The following is a 23,259-nucleotide window of genomic DNA, read 5'->3' as shown; positions in this document are numbered from 1 at the left end:
TTACCTTCCCCCATCTTACAGCCAAAACAGGAAGTGAGAGGAAATCAGAACGAGGTACTCACACTCTTCCTGTTTCGGTGACAACCCAAAATTTGAAATTTATTTCAAATTTTACCTTTCTGTGAACACAGACAGCAATAAAAAGGTGACTGGGGGCAGAACCAAAATTCAAAGAAATAAAATAAAAAATTTGCCTTTAGTTATACATTATTGCCAGAAAGTGGAATGGACTTCCTGAACATGTGTGGTGGTCGGGAGCAGGGGGTGGACTTACAACTCATGGGGCCCCCGGGCAATAGAAGATTATGGGGCCCCCGGGCTTACAGGTGGCCACCACGCCAGGAGGCAGTGCAGAGGCAGGGCAGCTAAAATCTCAGGATTTCCACATCAAAAGCATGTCGGTTTCGGACATATCAGGGACAGATGTAAAAAAAACCACAGATTTTTACATACTGTCCCTGGTTTTATTGAGCCTGGCAACCCTGATGGGGCCCCCTAGTGGCATGGGGCCCTCGGGCAGTGCCCGAGAGTCCCAATGGTCAGTCCGCCCCTGGTCGGGAGCCCGTTTCGCCAGCTCCCAATGATAAACTGGGATCAGGAGCTGTCTGCTGCTGACCCATATGTGCCACCCTCCCTGTCACCGTACATATGCGTTACATGGTCAGCAAGAGGTTTATTTTTACTTTAAATGAGCACAATTGGTAATATATATATATATATATATATATATATATAGTGTATGGCCCTGAATGACAACATTTCTGAAAGCGGTGACATTGGCTCCATAAAACTTTGAATGTGAATCTCGACAGTCCCTCAAAATCTTTTCTTCTTAAGACTGCTCACACATATATATACTAGAATAAATAAGATAACTATAGGAACTAAAGTAAATATTAAGTAAAAATTAAATTAGTAACTAAAACATAAAACGGCATTAAAAAAAAAAAAGTTCTAAACATTCTAATCCTGCACATGCTGCATACAGAACAGCCTGCAGTCCCGGAATCTCTATAGAGGATATCGGTTATTGACGATCGATCGGTAGTGAATACAAAAATAACAAAGTAACATTTCTCGGAGTTCTGCGGGAATGAACTGTCAGTAGTTTTATTTTAAGTGCTATAGAGTTAAATTGAGATTGTTTGTTTTTCTTCTTCATGGAACAAAAATAGAAAAGGTTTTACCAAAAAAAAAAGGAGCAAAATCTTTCCTTGATATCATTAGAGAGGACAAGGGGGGGCATCAGAAGTATCCAGTCTCGGGATATGTGGTCGCGGCGTCCAGTGTTTTTTTTTTTTTTCATAGACTGTTCCTGCAGTAGCCGTGATGGGATTGGTCGGTCTGCGTCTCAGGCGCCGTCCGGGGAAAAAGCTGTGTTTTTTCTCTGTAGCCTTATTTTTTTCCAAATGAGGTAACTGGATTCTGAGTAACAAGAGAAAAAACGTCGGAGATACAAAAAACGCACCTCGCCACCCGGCCATGGTGCGGTCAGGGGCTGGGTGCTGGAGTCACTTGTTGGTCAAATGAAGAACTTGCCCGCACAGGCCACGTGGTGGAACGGTCCGTGTTTGGACCACTGCATGTGAAAAATGTGCCCTCTCGGGTGGGAGTTAAGAATGAAAAAGAATTTGTGTGAAAATTCTCGATTGCGTTACAAAATACCGTTCTTCTTGTGCGTGTTGGTGGAGACAGGGCGCGGGCCGCAGCTTAGGACTCCTGAGGTACGACCGCCAATACCTTCTGAAATGCAACAGTGCTGGAATCTATGGAGGAAAGGATGACACGAGATTAATCAAGGCCTGTGGAGGGGGCAAAGCAATAGGAGACCCGTGTATCCGGGACGCTCTACTGCTGAACTACAAAATAGCTCCATAGGGCCACTAGTAACTGGAGGGGACACAAAATATGAAAGGTGAATCTAGGAATCCAACTCCCCATTATTACTGAGGTCTAATTCAGCAGGGAGCATATTGGACCTCTGCAGAGAGCAATAGATTGTAAGCTCTTCTAAACAGGGCCCTCTTAACCCGCTTGCATTTTATTGTATTGCAACTGTACTATCTCCCTTTAGAATGTAAAGTGCTGCATAAACCGTTGGGGCTATATAAATCCTATATAATAAGAGAAGAATTGTCCTTCTCTGCAGCATGCTGGCATAGGGTAGGCTTTTCTACGCAGGCTGTGTCTGCTTTCTAAAGACACTGTAAAGGGGTCATTTATTCTTCCAGTTGGGGGGGGGGGGGCGTGGAAAAAACACATGGCTGAGCCGCATTCTTACTGCCCTCTAACTGCTCCTCCTTAAAGTGGAGGTTCACCCTATAAAAAATTTCTAACACTAGATCCAGCCCAGTTCTGCATATAAAATAACACTGACCTAAAGATAGCGTTTAGCCGTGGAATTCATCGCGGCTTCCGGGTAGGGAATCCAGCGGGAGTGGGCGTTCCTATTGACATGCCAATTGATTGACATGCTAAACGACGGCGCACACAGCGCGTCACGACTTCCCGAAAGAAGCTCGGGTCGGCTCTATTCGGCGCCGGTGCGCAGGCGCCGAATAGAGCCGACCCGAGCTTCCTTCGGGAAGTTGTGACGCGCTGTGTGCGCCGTCGTTTAGCATGTCAATCAATTGGCATGTCAATAGGAACGCCCACTCCCGCGGGATTCCATACCCGGAAGCCGCAATGAATTCCACGGCTAAACGCTATCTACGGGGGGGGGGGGGGGGGGGGGGGGGGGAAAGGTCAGTGTCATTTTATATGCAGAACTGGGCTGGATCTAGTGTTAGAAATTCTTTATAGGGTGAACCTCCACGTTAAGGCTGGGTTCACACCTCCGACAAATGCGTCCCTGTTCTCCATTTCAGAGACGAATCAGGGTGGATTTTTTGCCTGAATTTGTCCCTGAAACTGAACCAAAGATGCACAGAGTTCCTGTGCAAGATGCTCCACAGCCGCCACGGACATATGTGAGCCTGTCACAATCTCCTGTCATGTGAAATGATGCGGGGAAACCCTCATCCAATTCGCAGTGAAAAAACAAACACAAAAAAAACACAAGACTTTACAAACATGTTATACTTACCTGCTCTGTGCAGTTGGTTTTGCACAGAGCAGCCTGAATCCTCCTCTTCTCTGGTCCCTCTTTGGTGCTCCTGGCCCCTCCCTCCTGTTTAGTGCCCCCACAGAAAGCAGCTTGCTATGAGGGCACCCTCGATGAGTCACAGCTCCCTGTGTCCATTCAGACGCGGAGCTGGGACCTGGCACCACCCCTCTCTCTCCTGATTGGAGGAATGATTTTAAATTAACAGCAGCAGGGGCCAATAGTGCCGCGCACTCCTGCAACCTCACTGGATAAAGATGGGCTCAGGTTAATATTGGGGTGGGGCTGCTGCACAAAGGTTCTGCACACAACCTTCTGCCTTTACAATCCCGTTAAGCTGCAGCGGCAGCAGCTGGGGGTGTGCACATGCTGCAGCTGCAAGGCTTTACTTTGTGGCAGGAATTGTACCCCCTGTTACATTCAGCGGACACTGCGGCCCACCGAATGAAACCCATTCAAGTGAACAAGGCTGCGCCGCATTGCGGTGGTAGTGTAGCATTTAGAGGGTTAAAACAAGGGGTGACGAGGCAACACTTCACCTCCAACTCCCATCACACTTGTACCTCGTGCTGTAAATGATTCTATTCATTGTGGCAGCGGGTATACAGCAAAGGCTCCGAACGCCCCCGATAACCGCAGAGACAGACACTCAGGCGGTGAACTCCCTTGGGGCTGGCATGGGCATGCTCTCTGTTTTATTATAGTTTGTTTTGTTTTTTTTTATTGCTATTTATGTTGCTGTATGTACTTGTCAAGTAATCTCAGGAATAAGTTTATATGAAATGCTGCAGTAAAAATACATCTGGTAAATCTGAAATGCTGCCATTAAGGCTGAAGATTAAATTGCTTATGTTTTGTGCTCCTTGGTTCCTCCCTCACCCCTCATACTAATGAGAGACGTTTTGGTTGGGGCTCATTCACATCAGCCTGCATGCTAAATAAATGGCCCCTTTTCACATGTTGGCTGGTGTCCGCTATGTAACAGCGGCGAGGGGCGGTGCTTGTGTTCTTACAACGCAATGCACTGTTCACCTTGTTATAAAAAAGAAACATAAATACAAATAAATACATTTTCATTTGTTTCTATGCACCACATAAGCCGAGATAATGCAGTACAACACAGGCTGCACGACTATATAAACGTTACCACAGAGAGCTGAAAAGAGCATTTGATACACTTGATGTCTAAATAGGTAATATTATCATTATCAGGACTACTGATCCCATCACCCCAAGAGATACTTACATATACCCTGCTGGATCCACGCCGGCTTATCCTGCCACCAGACTCCAAAATAGTACACAGGGACCCCCGATAAGATGATGATGAAGCCGATCCCACATTCCACCGGCGTCATATAGAATGACACAACGATCAGGAATACACAGGCCAAGATGAAGAAGATCGGGAGAGACACATTAACCTGCAAGAGAGCAGAAACGATACAACGGTGAAGTCACTCTGTATAATATCTTATATCTGGAGAGCGGTGATGTCACTCCTGTATAATATCTTATATCTGGAGAGCGGTGATGTCACTCCTGTATAATATATCTTATATCTGGAGAGCGGTGATGTCACTCCTGTATAATATATCTTATATCTGGAGAGCGGTGATGTCACTCCTCTATAATATATCTTATATCTGGAGAGCGGTGATGTCACTCCTCTATAATATATCTTATATCTGGAGAGCGGTGATGTCACTCCTGTATAATATCTTATATCTGGAGAGCGGTGATGTCACTCCTGTATAATAAAACTTATATCTGGAGAGCGGTGATGTCACTCCTGTATAATATATCTTATATCTGGAGAGCGGTGATGTCACTCCTGTATAATAGATCTTATATCTGGAGAGCGGTGATGTCACTCCTGCATAATATATCTTATATCTGGAGAGCGGTGATGTCATTCCTGTATAATATATCTTATATCTGGAGAGCGGTGATGTCACTCCTGTATAATACATCTCATATCTGGAGAGCGGTGATGTCACTGCTGTATGATACATCTCATATCTGGAGAGCGGTGATGTCACTCCTGTATAATACATCTTATATCTGGAGAGCGGTGATGTCACTCCTGTTTAATATATCTTATATCTGGAGAGCAGTAATGTCACACCTGTATAATATATCTTATCTGGAGAGCGGTGATGTCACTCCTGTATAATACATCTTATATCTGGAGAGCGGTGATGTCACTCCTGTATAATATATCTTATATCTGGAGAGTGGTGATGTCACTCCTGTATAATATATCTTATATCTGGAGAGCGGTGATGTCACTCCTGTTTAATATATCTTATATCTGGAGAGCAGTAATGTCACACCTGTATAATATATCTTATCTGGAGAGCGGTGATGTCACTCCTGTATAATATATCTCATATCTGGAGAGCGGTGATGTCACTCCTGTATAATATATTTTATATCTGGAGAGTGGTGATGTCACTCCTGCACAATATATCTTATATCTGCAGAGCGGTGATGTCAATATGTAGAATATATCTTATATTTGGAAAGCGGTGAGGTCACTCCTGTATAATATATCTCAGGGATATGCAATTAGCGGACCTCCAGCTGTTGCAAAACTACAAGTCCCATCATGCCTCTGGGTGTCATGCTTGTGGCTGTCAGAGTCTTGCTATGCCTCATGGGACTTGTAGTTCTGCTGGAGGTCCGCTAATTGCATATGCCTGATATATCTCATATCTAGAGAGCGATGATGTCACCCTCTGATGATGGCGCTGTCGCAGAGTGTGCTGTGTATGGGGTGCACACATTCATTTCTCTCCTATACACATTCTCTTCCTATGTGTCAGCCTGCAGATCCCCGCCTATCTCCTCAGGCCTTGTTCAGAGATTAAACTGCAGCTTCTCCTCCAGATCTCCGGGCCCCATGCATGTGTGGACCACACCTCACCGCAGCAGGTGAACGTCCTCAGGAAGCCTGACAATAGAGGCCGTGGGATCAGGGAACTCCACCACTATAAAAAAAAGGGCCACGGGGTCTGAAGGAAGCCACAACAAAAACACTGACTCTGCAGGAACAGGGGCCCCTGACACCGGCCCCGGCCGAGATCACACAGTATAGAGGAGGACCTGAATGGGGAGGCAGTTGTTTGTATTTCCAGCAATTCTCTCTCACCTCAAACACCAAGGGTCAGTTCTCGCCGTCGGCCCGCTTCGAGTGAACCTGCTGCACTCGGCAGGCCAATGAAAGAGACACTTTAAATAGTCATCGGAGATAAACAAATTCCAAACCATTTTCCTGCAGCCTGGGAAGCTCTGTGATCTGCCATTATTAAAAAAACTTCAAATGGACTTCTTGTGTTTTTCTTCCTGCTAACCCATTTCTGCTCTTGTATCTTCAAATGCAAAAATGGGATGTGTGATCTGCTACACAGAAAGATCAAAAACTATACAAAGAAAAAAAAAATAAAGCACACTATTAAAGAGGAACAGCGGCCAATTATTTTCTTTGTGGACAAAGAGGGGAAAGGGTCTGATCCTGGGATAGGTCTCTATTGCTGCCTGTATTCCTGGTGGGAAAATGTTCCTTTGTGTTAGGTGACTTAGGCAGGTCATACAGGATTTATTTTCTTTCATTCAACTAGACGGTTCAACAAAAAAAAATATGAACTGATTCATCAAATGTGTGGATGGAAAAAAATAACTCACACTAAGCTATTGTATTCTTCTGGTGGTAAACCTTCCCTGCCGCCAGAATGCAATGATCAGTGTTGCCAGCGGCTCTGATCATTTGGGAAAAACCCAACAGTCTGGTTGTATACAAGTAAATGGATAGATTCACTTATGTACAACCAGCAAGCCCATGCATGGATCAAAATTCGGCCGGTTCTTGCTAAACGGGCACAGGCGCCGCTCTCCTTAGCCATGGGTCCGGCCCCCTAATCTACATGCCTGGCACCGGACGCATGCATTCCAATATTTTTTTTTGTTTTTGAAGCATGTGATTAGAGCCTGAGGGGCAGATCCACAGAGAGAGTACTTTTAAATTTCCCGCGTCGTATCGTTGTTTTGAATCCTCAAAACAAGATACGACGGCATCTGGGTAAGATCCGACAGGCGTACGTCTTCGTACGCCTTCGGATCTAAGATGCAATTCTTCGGCGTCCGCTGGGTGGCGTTCCTGTCGTTTTCCGCGTCGAGTATGCAAATTAGCTATTTCCGACGATCCACGAACGTACGAGCGGCCGTTGCATTTTTTTACGTCGTCTCTAGTCGGCTTTTTTCGGCGTATAGTTAAAGCTGCTGTTTCGTGGCGTACTCAATGTTAAGTATGACCGTCGTTCCCGCGTATAATTTAAAAAAAATATTTGTTTGCGTAAGTCGTCCGTGAATCGGGCTGGACGTAATTTACGTCCACGTCACAAAAAATTACGTCCTTGCGACGTCATTTAGCGCAATGCACGGCGGTAAATTTAGGGACGGCGCATGCGCAGTTCGTTCGGCGCGGGGACACGCTTCATTTAAATGAAACACGTCCCCCTACTCGCCGATTTGAATTAGGTGCCGTTACGCCGCGAGAGGTACACTACGCCGCCGTAACTTACAGCGCAAATTCTTTGTGGATTCGAAGCTGCCAAAAGTAAGTTACAGCGGCGTAGCGTATCTCACATACGCTGCGCCCATCTAATTGTATGTGGATCTACCCCTGAGTCTCTAATAGGCTCCAAAAAATGGTGAGCTCGGGGCGCAGAGCACTGTCCCCCGAACCCACACAGTTTGACAATAGCGAAAGAACATTCGCTATTGTCACACGGATTCTCCTCTCCTCCCAGCAAATCATGGAGTGGGTCTGAGCAGGGGAGGGGGGGCTGCGGGTGACCCGAAAGACTGGGGGGGGGTGCACTGTTTGCCCCCCCCCCCCCAAAAAAATTACCATTTACCACCAGCCGCCACTGCTGGAGAGGTAATGCCTAAAAGTAGCAGGAGGGGTGAAAAAAGCACAGATCCACAGAATTCATTAAGCAGAAGGAAAATCCTTGCACTGCAGGTCCTCAGGTGCAGCTTCCTTTCCAGCAAGGAGAATTATGAGCAGCACAGTAGTGACATCACCAAACTGAGACTAGCCGTCAGAGACGGCAGTGCCTTATATGTTCTCATGCTGCAGATATACAGCTATGAGGCTACAGAACAGGAGTGCGCTATTTTAGGAGGAATAAACAAAATAAACATTTTTATTGGTACTGCATAGCTGTTAAATCTCCAAGTCCTGGACAAATTCCTTAAATGGGCCCTTCCCTTCCAGCCTTACTGTATCTGCTCTTATTTCTGTTTTATTGCCATGCAGCAGAGCGGGCATAAACCGGCTTCATCGTGTCTCCACACCGCAGATAAAAGCCACCCGGGGGCTGATATTATCGTCTGTGCGAAAAGCGCGAATTCCAAACACTTATTGAGATTTAATGGCCTGGCTTAATCTTTTATAGGTATAATTGCACATAAGCCCTCAAGCCTTGACAAGCCAGACGAGAAGCCTAATATGATGAAGCCTTGACTCCTGTGGCTGATCTCCTATAAGGCACGTGTTCCGTGTGATGGTTGGTGGATCAAATGACCCGGTTCCTACTTCTCTACATCTTTCTGTATATGTGTTTCCCCCTTTTTTTTTTTTTTTATAAAATTCAGCATACTGTAAAAAAAAAAAAATTATATATACCGGTAATATTTTTTTAATGTATGCTAAATATTATAACAAGTGGTAGACGCAAGCACCTCAGAGATCCAGTTGGTTATCTGTTATATATATCGTATGGCCCTGAATGACAAAATTTCTCAAAGCGGTGACATTCGTTCCATAAAAATTTGAATGTGAATCTCGAAAGTCCCTCAAAATCAATTATTTTTAAGACTCGCGCACATATATATATATATATATATATATATATATATATATATATATATATATATACTAGAATAAATAAAATAAATATAGGAACTAAGTAAATATTAAGTAAAAATTTAATTAGTAACTAAAACTGAAAAAAAAAAAAGCTCTAAAGATTCTAATCCTGCACATGCTGCATTTGGGTGCCCACCATGAATCCAAATCCTTGTTATAATATTTAGCATACATTAAAAAAATATTATATATAATTAATTTTCTTTTTTTTTTTACAGTATGCTGAATTTTATATATATAAAAAAAAACATAAAAAGGGACACACACACACATAAATCCAAATCCCTCTTATGTTTTTTTTTTTTATAATATTTAGCATACTGTAAATATATATATATATATATATATAATTTGTTTTTTACTGTATGCTAAATATTATAAAAAATATATATAAAATAGATTTGGATTTATGGTGGGCACACACACACACACATGTATATATATATTATTATTATTATTATACACACACACACTCTATTTTACTTATGTCCAATGTGAACCTATACATTATACTGATTTATTCATCCCTTTGTTGTACTTTTCATACCCCTGATAAATGGGATAAATGGGGTGCTCTCCCTTGAAAAACATTGTTAAGTCTTTTTAAAAAATCTTCTATGTGGTCTTACATTGGAATGACTTTGTGTTTATTAACTCGTGACTTGGCTCTTCAATCTCAGATTCCTATAGTCTTCTTACTTTCATGACAGGTCCTCTTTTATTACAATCATGTTCTATGGGTGGTCAACTCTTTTCTTACCTTGATTGGTCTCTCCAGTTCGGGTTTCTTGTACCGGAGCCACATCATGCCAATGATCGCCAAAGCCACGCACAGCCAATTGAAGAAGCTGAAGAAATTGATGACGGAGAAAATGTCGTTTGAGAAGGCGTAGAGGAGCGTCATAGCGCACTGCGGGGGAGAATCAGGCAGGACACGCAATGTTAGCAAGTCATCAAAAATAACATTTACAGTTTTATTTCGCTTTAAATTGTGACTTTAAACTGTTTCACATGCCAAAGGATTTGTATTTCTGTCCACCCGGTCCTTAGATTTACCCAGCTTTGTCAAAAAGCACAGAGCAGGGCAGAAGACCTGATTTTTCTCTGCTGCCGTTGGGTAAACATACATATCATGTCCCTCCTCCAGCTTGTGATTGGACCATGAAAGGAGAAGCAGCAGACTGATGAGCTCATCTCTGTCACTCTGCTTTCTCCTACTATGAGCATTCCCATTGTTAGCACATGATGGGCTCCTTATGTTGGCTCTACCAGGACTAAGAAGGTGAATCTTTCCAGAATAAAAACTTGACAGGGGGATCCAACCTCATTCCATCCAAAAAAAAAAAAAAAGTTATATATACACTGTAGAGATTTCGATCATTTTAGTGTTCTGTCATTTACTTGTTCTTTCTTACACAGAGCACCACAAGGCTTTCCAGTATTAGTGTAATATCACATGGTGCCTGTCTTGTGCTCAGACACATGATGTCCTCACTCTGACCACAGCTTTTTTTTTTTTTATTTTTTTTTTTTTTTTTCTAAAGTAAACTTGTATTCTTTTTTAAGGAATGCAACAGGCTCACCCAACCAGGTTCACTTAAAGTGGGGGTCCTCCCTAAATTTTTTTTTTTTTTCTAGCATGTCATTCAGCATAGTAGCATGAGCTACAGTATGCCTTTATATTTTTTTTAGCGCCGTACTCACTGTTTAATCGGGTTGTAAAGTTTCAGGGGAATGGGCGTTCCTATGCAAAGGGCTTGTGATTGACGGCCGGCTATGGCACATCACGCTTCACGGAAATAGCCGAAATAGGTGTTTGCCCTTCACGGCGCCTGCGCAGTCAGCTCCGATGTCTGTGCGCAGGCGCCATATAGCCGAGACATACTCCGGCTATCTTCGGGGAGTGTGACGCGCCATAGCCGGCCGTCAATCAACTTCCCTCTGGATAGGAACGCCCATTCCCCGCGGGGAGTCTGAATCTTCACTGTAGGATTAAACAGTGAGTACGGGGCAAAAAATAAAGGCATACTGTAGCACGCGCTACTATGCTGAATGACATGGTAGAATGTTGTTACTGAGGGTGAACCACCGCTTTAAAGCTGAACTCCAGGCACAGAGCATAAATCCACGTTGTGTGCACCAGATACCTTTGTAAACCGAGATATTTACATTTAAATGTAGTTGTGACATCACAGTCCTGTACAAAAATTCTCCTGCGCTCTGGTATTTTTGTTATGGGGTAATGTAGTCCAGTGAACAAAGTGAATAGTTCCAAAACCAGATGTCTGATATATGAACCAGAAAAAAGGGGAAAAAATTCCAAATGTATGTAGTGGAGGAAAACTAGATTGATGTGTGAACACAGTGAATAGTTCCAAATCAATGGTGATTTTCTCTTGAGCGTGATAAACACTGGTGATAAACCCGCCACCAGTAAAGCAGAGGCTTGCCAGATATATAGAACCCAAATGAGCCTACGCCCAGAGGGTCAACCAAGCTGGATGTATACAAGGGCCGTATCAGGATGGAACTCAATCTTCATACGACAACACCGCCAAGGTAGAAGAAGATGTTCAATGGTATAAGATAATCACTCCCGAATGGTCAAACCATAACACCGATGTATGGAGAGAGGTGGACAGAAGAGGCACATAGCATAATACCGTAGGAACTGGATATTTAATAATGGTTATAAACACTTACATGAAAGTGGAAATAAAACAGCATATCGATCAATATGTCCGTGGCAGCAGTGGAATCACCCGACGCGTTTCACAAAAACTTGCTTCGTCGAAAACGCTTCGGGTGATTCCACTGCTGCCACGGACATATTGATCGATATGCTGTTTTATTTCCACTTTCCTTGCCGGACAGAAGTCTCCCGCGCGCATGTCAGCCAATCACAGCGCTGGAGCGGCGATACCCGGAAGACACGCCGAGGAAAGCTGACATCTCCCTCGGCGTGGACCAGGTAAGTTCCCCTAACCTCGTTCCAAGGTAAGTATTTTTTAATGTAGATAGCCTGTGCAGAGAGCAGAGCTGTGGGAGGGGCTCAGCAGGCCACCTGAAATCACAATGACCTGCGGCTTTGAAATCGTGCGACTTCTAGTGAAGTCACACGATTTCAAGGTCGCATTCAGTGTGAAGGGAGTGTAAAACTGACAAATCTGCTTCTATTTTGCCTTCCATGGTTCCTCCTTGAGCTCTACTACAATAAAAAAAAAACAGCTCTTCCTTCAACCCAGACTATAAATCCATGGAAACTGAACTCACTGTGAAGATGAGAGATGGCATAGGAGTCAGCAGTTGTGGATGAATCATCGCCAGGAGAGATGGTAGGTGACCTTCTCTGGCTCCTACGAAGAACAATCTGGGAAAAAAAAAAACAGGATTTTACTAAGAACGAACATCTGACACCCTGATCAATTGTCTCACTTTCTTTATTGTAAATCTGTAAAATATCTCATTCATAATCAGTTTCCAGCACAGGCGTGGGCAGCCTATTGCATTAGGTTGCGCACCCTGAAGCTCAAGCACACATGTGTGTCTATATATAGTGCAGGCAGGGAGATCAATCTTCCCGCCGGCACAGTGAAAGAGAAGTGCGTAAGCACCACTTATGGCAGAGCCGGTAAGATGGAGATCTTTCCAATCTTACTGCTGGCACACAGAGCAATAATGCCAATGTGCATGGGGTGATTAGGGTGTGCCAAGCACATCCAGCACACCCTGTTCGCATGCCTATGGTTGCAAGTTATGACTTTTTTGATAGATTTTATTTACCACAAATGTCCATATTCAATTACCAATTTTCATAGAAACACTTGCCTTTCAGCTGAGAGTCAGGCCTACAATGTCCATTTTATGAGACGGCTTCCATATACAGCCTGTTCTCTCCTCTGTCCTATTTCTCCTAGCCAGGCTGACTCTTCTTCAAATAGATTAAGCTTTTTTTGCAATACTTCTATAGATCACAGGAGTGCAGGGCTGTCCTAATGAGAGGGCACACATGGGCACTGCCCAGGGGCTCTAGCTGCATGGGGGCCCCTGCACATTCCCCCAAAGCAGCTGGTCCTTGAGCCCACGCTGCCCTGAAATTGGGGGCCCATGATGGCACTGAGAGTGATAGATACATAGGGGATGCAGTCTGCCTCCTACCTACTTGATGTCTGTTTATCTGCAGGTAAGGGGGAAGGCAGAAAGCCGGTGACTGGCAATCCCATCTCTTTGCCCGGAGGGGAGAACTGAGCGATCAGCGGTGTTTGATTGCTTAGTTCTCACTACAGAGCCGGTGGGGGACAGATGCCATACTTCTACACCAGAATGTTTACCCCACCACCTGCCTATATGATGACACCACCCCTGTAGGGGGGGGGGTGTAAACGACAGTTTGGGCTCACAGCTAATGGGCAGAATGACATGTCATTCTTACTTGAAGCGGTAGACTAGAAAGTCAGGGACAGCTGTGGAACATGGAGGGGTTAAGTGGAAAATTTGAAGGGGGGTGAAAGAAAAAAAAAAAATCCAAGAATTCCACTTAACCAATAAAGTAAATGAGTACAAAAAATGTGTTTTTCCAAGGACAACCAATCAGGTTTCATTTTATATAAGGCCGAGTTCACATATATCACATATCTCTGGCATAAGGTCCAGTGCATCCCAGTTCACGTCCAAGTTTTTGCCTGAATTTGCACCTGAAATGGACCCAAAGATGCACAGGACCCTTCTACAATCTGGACCACAGCCCGCCCGGGCCTGTGTGAACCGGCTCCATTGAGAGCCATTCACACTCGCCTGGCAAATGAATTGGATGCGGGGATATGTGAACCCAGCCTAACAAAAAAGAAAAAAAAGAGAGAGAATATATAGGTGTACGGGTAAAGGTAAACTAGGCACCAAAAAGATGTCGGTACAAAGGTTTCATGGATAGCCAGATTACCTGGAAGAGGTAAAGAGAGACCCATTGACGGATCCAAAACAGGAGAGCCCAACAAAAACGGGGATGATCCAGGCCATAACACCTAAGTGGTAATTTCCAAAATCCTGCAAGAGAAAATAAAAATGAAGGCATTAGACACAATGTATTACAAAACAAAATATGCAGTAAGTTCAGTGAGCCTATGTTGACATTTGTACTTCGCTTTCCTAACACTGAACCGCCTCTCAGTCAATCAGGTGCGCGGGTCTGTTACCCGTCACCTGATTGGCTGAAAGGACAGGCGCTACGATTGCTCACCTATCAGGAGGAAGGGAAGAGACGCACAGAGGACACAGAAGCCGCTGTCTGACCTGCCACCGAGACAGGGTAAGTGCTGGTCAGATGGTGGGCGGAGCACAGTGGATGCATTTGATGGGCCACAGTGAGGCTGCAATTGATGGGCCACAGTGAGGCTGCAATTGATGGGCCACAGTGAGGCTGCATTTGATGGGCCACAGTGAGGCTGCAATTGATGGGCCACAGAGAGGCTGCAATTGATGGGCCACAGAGAGGCTGCAATTGATGGGCCACAGAGAGGCTGCAATTGATGGGCCACAGAGAGGCTGCAATTGATGGGCCACAGAGAGGCTGCAATTGATTTGCCACATAGAGGCTGCAATTGATGGGCCACAGTGAGGCTGCAATTGATGGGCCACAGAGAGGCTGCAATTGATGGGCCACAGAGAGGCTGCAATTGATTTGCCACATAGAGGCTGCAATTGATGGGCCACAGTGAGGCTGCAATTGATGGGCCACAGAGAGGCTGCAATTGATGGGCCACAGAGAGGCTGCAATTGATTTGCCACAGAGAGGCTGCAATTGATGGGCCACAGTGAGGCTGCAATTGATGGGCCACAGACAGGCTGCAATTGATGGGCCACAGACAGGCTGCAATTGATGGGCCACAGAGAGGCTGTATTTGATGGGCCACAGTGAGGCTGCATTTGATGGGCCACAGTGAGGCTGCAATTGATGGGCCACAGAGAGGCTGCAATTGATGGGCCACAGAGAGGCTGCAATTGATGGGCCACAGACAGGCTGCAATTGATGGGCCACAGTGAGGCTGCAATTGATGGGCCACAGAGAGGCTGCAATTGATGATTTTTTTTCAGTTTGCGCCCCCCCAAATTTTTTTAGCACCAGCCGCACCTTGTTTGAGATCTAACTTATGTAATTTAAGTAGCGTATAATAAACTTGGCAAACACAGAGGTACCAGGTCAGTGTGGAATGTTACACCTGGCATCTAACTTCTCACGCTTTACTGCTGTCAGTGGTCTAGCTGGCTCCTTCAGTTGAACGTCCCCTACAAGACTGATTCAAGTCATTCCTAATCTCTTCATATACCTGTTGACCCCATAGAAGCCTATAAACTGACAGGATTCATTTACCATCTGGACCTATTCTTCTATAGTTCATTTTGATTGTAAGCTCTTGAGGGTAAGGCTGCCCTACCTTTTGTTTGTTATGCGATACACTGTAAATCTTAAAAATATTTGTTCTGTGATTTTCCCCGGATTGTACATACGCTCTCTTTAATAACAAAGGATAAAAAAACGAAAAAACAAACAAACACGCACCCCACACAAAAAAAACAATGACTTACCACGGCCACGGCCTCAGAGGTCAGCATCTGCTCCGGTGAAAGTGTGGTGAAGTAAGCCAGGTTAGTGAGGACGTACACCAAGGTCACGATGGGCATAGAGATAATGATGGCACGAGGTAGGTTTCTGCAGACAAGGGAAGTGATACAATTATTTTATATAAATACTGTATCTCCTGGATCACGTAACATAAGTAGAGGTATGAGCCCTCAACGGGTGAATCTACATGGCGTTGCCACGTCAGGGTAGTGAAAGCTGCCAGTTCACTTACTTGTAAGGTTCTATCATTTCTTCAGTGACGAAGTTCAAGTAATTCCTGCAGACAGAAACAGAGTGGAGGAAAATGTTAGAGAAGATTTCATTTTTTTTTCAATAGAACAATACGCAAACCAACGCAGCCAATCAGAACTCATAATTTTTCAATAGACCAGAATGCAACTCACAGCAGCCAATCAGAACTCATATCTATGCAACAAAACAGAACCCAACCCAGAAGCAGCCAATCAGAAAACTCAGCTTCAACAATCAAATATATTGATGAATTTTTGCACTTTATTCCTGCACATCCATCTAATGCAAAGTGCTGTAAATGTAATTTATAGTCCAACCTTTGGGTTAATATACTTTTGCTTTCAGCACTTAAAGGGGAAATTCAGTCCCCCCCTCTACGACACTGCCATGTTTAAAAATGTCCGGGCTTTTTTAAACTCCAATTCTGAAAGAGGGAGGAGCCAGATGCAAATAAGTTACTTTACTGGTTGCATTATAAGAGCCAACTGTACAATATATATTTCTTTTAAATGTTCCATAGCCAGGGCCGCCATCAGGAATTATGGGGCCCCTTACACAGCTTCAGGCATGGGCCCCCTGGAGCAGAGAACCGGGGGGGGGGGATTGCTGCCGCCTGAAATTTAGAAGCGGGGGGGGGGCTACCGCGAAATGAGAAGCGGGGGGGCTTTACAAAAAAAGAAGGAATAAAGAAAAATATATATAAAAAATGGGGGGTTGCCATCTGGGGACCTCTGGTCCCTACATATATATACTATACATACAAATTATTAGTATTTTTTATAAAAATAAATTACAAAAAAAGGGGGGTTGTCATCCGGGACCTCTGGGCACTTTAATAATAAAAAAAAAAAGAAACCTTTGGGCCCTTCAATAAAAAATAAATAAAAACAAATATATAAAAAATAAAATAAACATTTATAAAATAATAAAATAAAAAATATATAAAACAAAAAAATAAAAACAAACATTTATATATATAAAAAAAAGGGGGTTTGCCACATGGGGCCCTGGGGACTACTGAGCCCTTTAATAAAAACATAATATATATATATATATAAAAAGAACTAAAAAGAAGAAAAAAAAATATAAAGATTTTTTTTTTATATATATAAAAAACAGGGGGGTTGCCATCCGGGGCCCTGGGACCTCTGGGCCCTTTAATAATATATATATTTTATATATATATATATATATATATATATATATATATATATATATATATATATATATATATATATATACACACATAAATAAAAAAATATATATAAAAAAAATGATTTTTTTTATAAAAAAAGGGGGATGTCATCCGGGGCCCTGGGGATCTCCGGACCCCTAAAAAAATGTAAAAAATAAAATTGGCCCTTTAATAAAAAATAAAATACAAATATATTAAAAAATATATTTATTATTTTTATAAAAAATAAATAAAAAAAAGGGGGGTTGCCATCTGGGGGCCTGGGGACCTCCAGGCCCCTTACAGGTGTACTGCCTGTACCCCCCTGATGGTGGCCCTGTCCATAGCATTCCATCTTCGGCTATGTCCCCCACAGTAATCTCTTAACTAGAGTTGCACTGATACCGCTGCTGATACTAAGCATTTACAAGAGTACACGTACTTGAGCAAATGCTCAGATACCTAAAACCAATATCTTTGCGGTGCGATTGGAGCCCATACAAAATGAATGGGTGCAAATCGCAGTGCAAATGAATCGCATGTGATTTGAACAGGAATGTGGTGGGATTCCTGTCTGAATCACATGCGGTTTCCCCACCGCGTCTGTGTGATCCCAGGCTTGTCATAGTGACTTCAGCATAGGTTCACAGAGGAGTGGTATGGCAAACAGCATGCGATTTGGACAGGAATCGCACAGCATTCCTATTCAAATTACATGCGATTCTTTGCATTTCAAATTGAGCCCATTTATTTTGTATGGGCTCAAATCGCACTGTTAAGGTATCGGCGCGTACTTGACTACAAGCATCGGTACTCGCCGGTACAAAAACAGTTTTTTTTTTTTTTTGAAAAGCCTATGGCGTGTGAACACACCCAAAAAACTCCACCCGGTGCAGAAAAAATGTGCACACACATAAAGAGTGTTCACAAAAACGTGCAGACGGGTGCAACGTCAAGTGGTCCTCCTGTGAAGAGGGACCCAAACCCTGATCCCCCGGGGCGTTAGGCTCCAGACGGGGACTGAGGTACTGTGGTCCGAGCAACCGAAGCCGACACGGACCCAACTTCCTCGGAGGGACTGCCGAAACAGAACCCTCCCAGTACTAGGTGGGGCTCCCCCGAAGCGAGACCCCATGAGAGCAGGCGAACTAAGCCAGAAGGCCATGTCCACCCACTCCCAAGACGTTCAGGGCTGGCCCGAGGACCCGCACCCTACTAATCACACAGTGACAAAACGTGCACAACAAAAAAAGACAAAAAAGTGACAAACACAGGCTTAAATAAAATAAAGTGGGGGAAGGGATAGTGGAGAGGAGAGTGAAAGAAGTGGCCATTGTGGTGAAACAATGACCAGGCCCTCCGGCCAGGAATAAAAAATTCCTCCGGTCCTAGCCAAAAGGCCCGGCCCAGGAGGCAGGTGCTAAAAAAAGCGTGTATCTGGTGCAGTGACCGTGGTATCTTAAATCAATGTGTCCCTCACACACAGTGATCTTCAGACACCCCTGGACTGCCACTCCAGGGGCACATGCACCATAGGCTTTTCGTTCCATATCCGACCCCCCGACCGGCCAGTGCAGCCCTCCACCCCTACCAGCCAACCCAGCGGATTTGCATGGCTCTGCCCCGTCCTACCACAGGGCATTACCAGCTCCTCCTACCGGACCGCTGACAGAGATAGCACTTACACCAGCCAGCCAGAAGGCCAGACTAGAACTCGGCAAAAAGACCAAGACCAAGCGCAGCACCCATCCTCACCAGGAGCACCCTTCCAGATGGCTCAGACTCAACCATGGGCCGGCCCCCAGTATTCTGTCGGGCAGCACAGCGTAGTCCCTGCTGAAACCATCCTTCCAGGTGCAATAACGTCATTGGATTGCATCCACCCTCCCCATGTAGGAGGTGCTTCAGCACTCCGCTGACAACTGATAAGGACAGATACCACACCCAGTCCCAGCCAAAAGGCCGAGAAGCGGCAGGGAAGACAACCACGATCAGCACGGCCTAGAGTGTGCAATAGCCGTGCCTCGCCCTGGGAGAACCACCTTCATGATCATGGTGTCTCCCCTGCCAGGTAAGTAAGCCGGTACAAAAACAGGTATCGGTGCATTTCTACTTTTAACCACAAGATGTCCTCAGTCTTCTGGGTTTGATGCACAACATTCAAATTGAAAGACTGAGGACATATTGTGAGAACTCGGAGTCATGGACCCACCCCCATTTAGTGTAGAACAGTGCTGAGAGCACCACACTCGGCATTGAGGTGGTGAAGAGGACACTGTGACCAATTTGTAGACCTCTGGAAAAGGTGGTAATATTTTAAAGATTGTTAATATTTTAGAGTTTAAAGAAGCTAGGTAATGGTCTGCTCCCATTGTAGAAACTACCACGTAACAGGGCAACACAGCAATACAGTGTCAGTAAGTGGGCACTCACCATCCGCCGTATGCAAACAGCCCACTGTATAACGCCAAGACCCATTTGCCGACATCATTACTGGTGTTATCGAAGGAGTGTTCAAGACTCAGACTGGTGATGTCTCCTGCGAAAGGGAACAGAAATCTGATTACAATTGACGGTCATACAGACCCGCAGCTTACATACAGGTGACTCAATCTCACAATCCTCCTCATTGTGGGAGGGGCAGAGACACAAACTACCGCTGGAAAATCTCTGGCCACATTTTTGTATTTCAATAATGTTTATTACATTTTTCCATATAAACATACAAAAGTAACGTCTTTTCATAAGAAATACGTTTTCCAATCTGGTCCTCTGGCCACATTTTTAAGAAACAATTGAGGTCATAGAATTAAAACGACAAATTCTAATACTTTTTGTTCTGTCCAAAACTATAAAATGAAAGTAGAACTATAGGCAAAACTTTTTTTCAGCTTGTATAGAGTAATGCCCCGTACACACGATCGGAATTTCCGATTGGAAAAAGTCAGACGGACTTTTTCCATCGGAAATTCCGTCGGAGTTTAGATAGAGAACATGTTCTCTTTTACTCAGATGGAATTCCGTCTGAATTCCGATGTGATTTTGGTCGGACAAATGTCCAACCGTGTGTACGGGGCTTTAGGGAGAGTTATAACCCCTGTTAGTTTTATTCACCATTTGTAGCCAATTTCTGAGATTTCCCTTCACTTTCTGCACCACAGCCAAACAGGAAGTGAGAAGAAATCCCTGCAAATTAAGGGAATGTCTTGGGGACCCCCAGGTCACCATTGGAAGATTTCCCCTCTATTACTTTTCTGGGGACATCCACTTCCTTTTACATCCACTTTTTCAATTTTGAAACAGGACATATAGAAACAATGAATCTTCTTAAAGTGGTTCTACAGACAGAAAGTTTATTATCTTAAAGCGTAGCTCCGCTGTTAAATATTAAAAGTCAGCAGCTACAAATACTGCAGCTGCTGACTTAATATAGACACTTACCTATCCTGGAGTCCAGCGACGTCTGCAGCAGAAGACAAGCAATCGCTCGTCACTCTGCTGCCCCCCCGCCATCCTCGGTGAGGGAATCATGAAGTGAAGCATTCTGGCTTCACTGCCCGATTACCTACGGCGCATGCGCGAGTCGCGCATCGACGTCCTCACTGGTCCCCGCTGTGTTCTGGGAGCCGTGTGTTTCCCAGAACACAACGGGTGGGGGCGGGAAGTGACGCACTTCTCGCAGAATCCCCACGGAGAGGACTCCGATGAGCGCAAAGTTTCACTTTAGGGTGGAGCTCCGCTTTAATGCATTCTGTGGATGAACGTAAAATATACTTTTGTATGCAGCAACCCCCCTCAGATTTATCTGATGCCCATCTCCATCCAGCGATGTTTTACGAGAGCCTCTGCTGTCTGTGAGTTTCCTCCCTGATTGGCCGAGATGCAGCAGCGGGCGCCATTGGCTCGCACTGCTGTCAAAGGCAGTAAGCCAATGAGGAGAGAGGGGGCAGGGGCCGAACTAAATGGACGCAGAGCAGCCGCTTGGCTCAGGTGCCCCCAGAGGAAGCTGCTTGCTCTGGGGGCAAGAGGGAGGGGCCAGGATCGCCGGCGAGGGAAAGGAGAATAGGAGGATGGGGCTGCTCTGTGCAAAACCACTGAGCAGGTAAGAACATCATGGGCCGGATTCAGCAAGAATTTACGCCGGCGTATCTATAGATACGCCGCGTAAATTCAAAGCTGCGCCGGCATATCTTCTTTCTGTATTCAGAAAGCAAGATACGCCGAAATTAGGCTAAGATCCGACTGGCGTAAGTCTCTTACGCCGTCGTATCTTAGGGTGCATATTTACGCTGGCCGCTAGGTGGCGCATCCGTCGTTTTCAGCGTAGAATATGCAAATGACCTAGATATACCGATTCACAAACGTATGTGCGCCCAGCGGAATTTTTTTACGTCGTTTGCGTAAGGCTTTTCCGGCGTAACGTTGCTCCTGCTTCTATGAGGCGTACGCAATGTTAAGTATGGACGTCGTTCCCGCGTAAAATTTAGAATTTTTTACGTCGTTTGCGAATAGGGCTGGACGTAATTTACATTCACATCGAAACCAATACGTCCTTGTGGCGTACTTTGGAGCAATGCACACTGGGAAAGGTACACAGACGGCGCATGCACCGTTCATAAAAAACGTCAATCACGTCGGGTCACCATCCATTTACATAAAACACGCCCCCCTCATTTGAATTAGGCGCGCTTACGCCGGCCCCATTTACGCTACGCCGCCGTAACTTAGGAGGCAAGTGCTTTGTGAATACAGCACTTGCCTCTCTGATTTACGGCGGCGTAGCGTAAATACCATACGCCGCCTTAACAATGCGCCCGGCTACCTGAATCTAGCCCCATATTTGTTATTTTATACAAAAAAAAAAAAAAATCTAAAATAATTTATTACTTTAATGGCGGCACAGACAGCAATAAAAACTGACAAGCATTCTAATCACTCTGCACTCTATACAAAACGAAAAACAAAACAAACACAAAAAAAAAGTTTTGCCTTTAGTTATACTGTAACTTCTAAAATGAGCTCCACTATAAACTTCCTTGCTTTGATTTTTTTTGTTTTTTGCTGCAGGATATTCCAAACTTTTATATTGTTTAGCACTCGACTGAGAATGCTACAAAGATTACAAGACCTATCCTCAAGTTATTCAAAAACACTCAGCATAGGAGGACATCCGTCCCACAACATGGGAGTGTCCTTGGATGACTGGGGCAGAGTGACTCGGCGATAAACCCCCATCACCTTCCAGGCGAACGGCTTTCAGATGGAATGAATAATGTCATATGATCAGTCCCACCCTCCAACAGCTGCCAAGGATATGATGGGACTTCTAAATTCAAAATGCAAAATGTAAAAAGTGCTAAAAAAACATGCAAGTGTTCAAATATCAGGTAATAGTCCAAAAATGACAAGTTTACTTTTGTGCAGCCTATTGCTATTTCAGGTTTCAGTTTTGAGAAGTTGAAGTTACATTTTGTAAAGTGGAACTTTAGTCTGAAAATCCTGCTAAATCACTTCAGGCTGGCCCCTTTTGCAGGTATATAGCTATGCAAAAAACATAAAAAAAAATAAGTGCCTATACACTTTAAAACCCAGCAATACTCTGTCTCACCCTGCTCTGCACATGCTCAGTTGCCATCTATTTTTAGGCACCATCGAGTTTGTAGAGGCTGATCTGCTGAGCAGAATTAAACCTTCTCATTGCTTACAGCCAAGGAAGCTGCTTCTGTTTGAGCTGCAACTGCCATGGTGCTGGACATGTGATCAGTTATGACACCAGCCATTTGATGGTTTGACAGTTTGGTTGAGGATACAAGCAAATGTGAAAGTTAGCAATCCTGGAATGTAACAAGTTTTTTTGAAACCGTTAAAATCGATGGGTTTACATACCTCCCAACATTTTAAGATGGAAATGAGGGACACCTACTAGCAAACGTATGTAGGCATAGGACACACCCCCTGCCACACCCCCTTAAAGGAGAATTAACCCCAAAAAAAAGTTAAGTAAATCCACAAGTGCTTTTTTTTTTACCTCTACTATTCCTTTATATTGGCTTTTAAAATTGACAAACGTAGCCATGTAGAAATTGGATGAAAGGTTTAGCTCTGGGAATCACTTTTTGAAAGATAAAAAGTGCATTTTATATACAACTATAAAATAAGTTAGGAAATGAAAAGTA

At 44.3% G+C, this 23,259-nt stretch overlaps 1 protein-coding gene and 1 non-coding gene across 2 annotated transcripts in view; both read right to left on the bottom strand.

Moving 5' to 3' along the window:
• Positions 1–1,271: 1,271 nt before the first annotated feature.
• SLC7A5 (solute carrier family 7 member 5) overlaps positions 1,272–23,259 on the bottom strand; it is a 47,065-nt gene continuing 25,077 nt past the window's right edge. The window contains exons 3-10 of the mRNA XM_040329382.1: positions 19,517–19,622; positions 15,890–15,934; positions 15,621–15,744; positions 13,978–14,081; positions 12,312–12,408; positions 9,799–9,948; positions 4,350–4,527; positions 1,272–1,766 (exon numbers count right to left, since the gene is read on the bottom strand). Coding sequence (XP_040185316.1) covers positions 1,711–1,766; positions 4,350–4,527; positions 9,799–9,948; positions 12,312–12,408; positions 13,978–14,081; positions 15,621–15,744; positions 15,890–15,934; positions 19,517–19,622 — 860 coding nt within the window. The 3' untranslated portion in view covers positions 1,272–1,710. The remainder of the gene's footprint in view (positions 1,767–4,349; positions 4,528–9,798; positions 9,949–12,311; positions 12,409–13,977; positions 14,082–15,620; positions 15,745–15,889; positions 15,935–19,516; positions 19,623–23,259) is intronic.
• LOC120918013 lies at positions 19,004–19,162 on the bottom strand. The gene has a single exon (XR_005744258.1). It is a non-coding gene; the product is annotated as a U1 spliceosomal RNA (small nuclear RNA).

The sequence above is a fragment of the Rana temporaria genome, chromosome 11, assembly GCF_905171775.1.
Source record: "Rana temporaria chromosome 11, aRanTem1.1, whole genome shotgun sequence".
NCBI lineage: Eukaryota > Metazoa > Chordata > Amphibia > Anura > Ranidae > Rana > Rana temporaria.
This window is presented reverse-complemented; position numbering and strand designations above follow the sequence as displayed.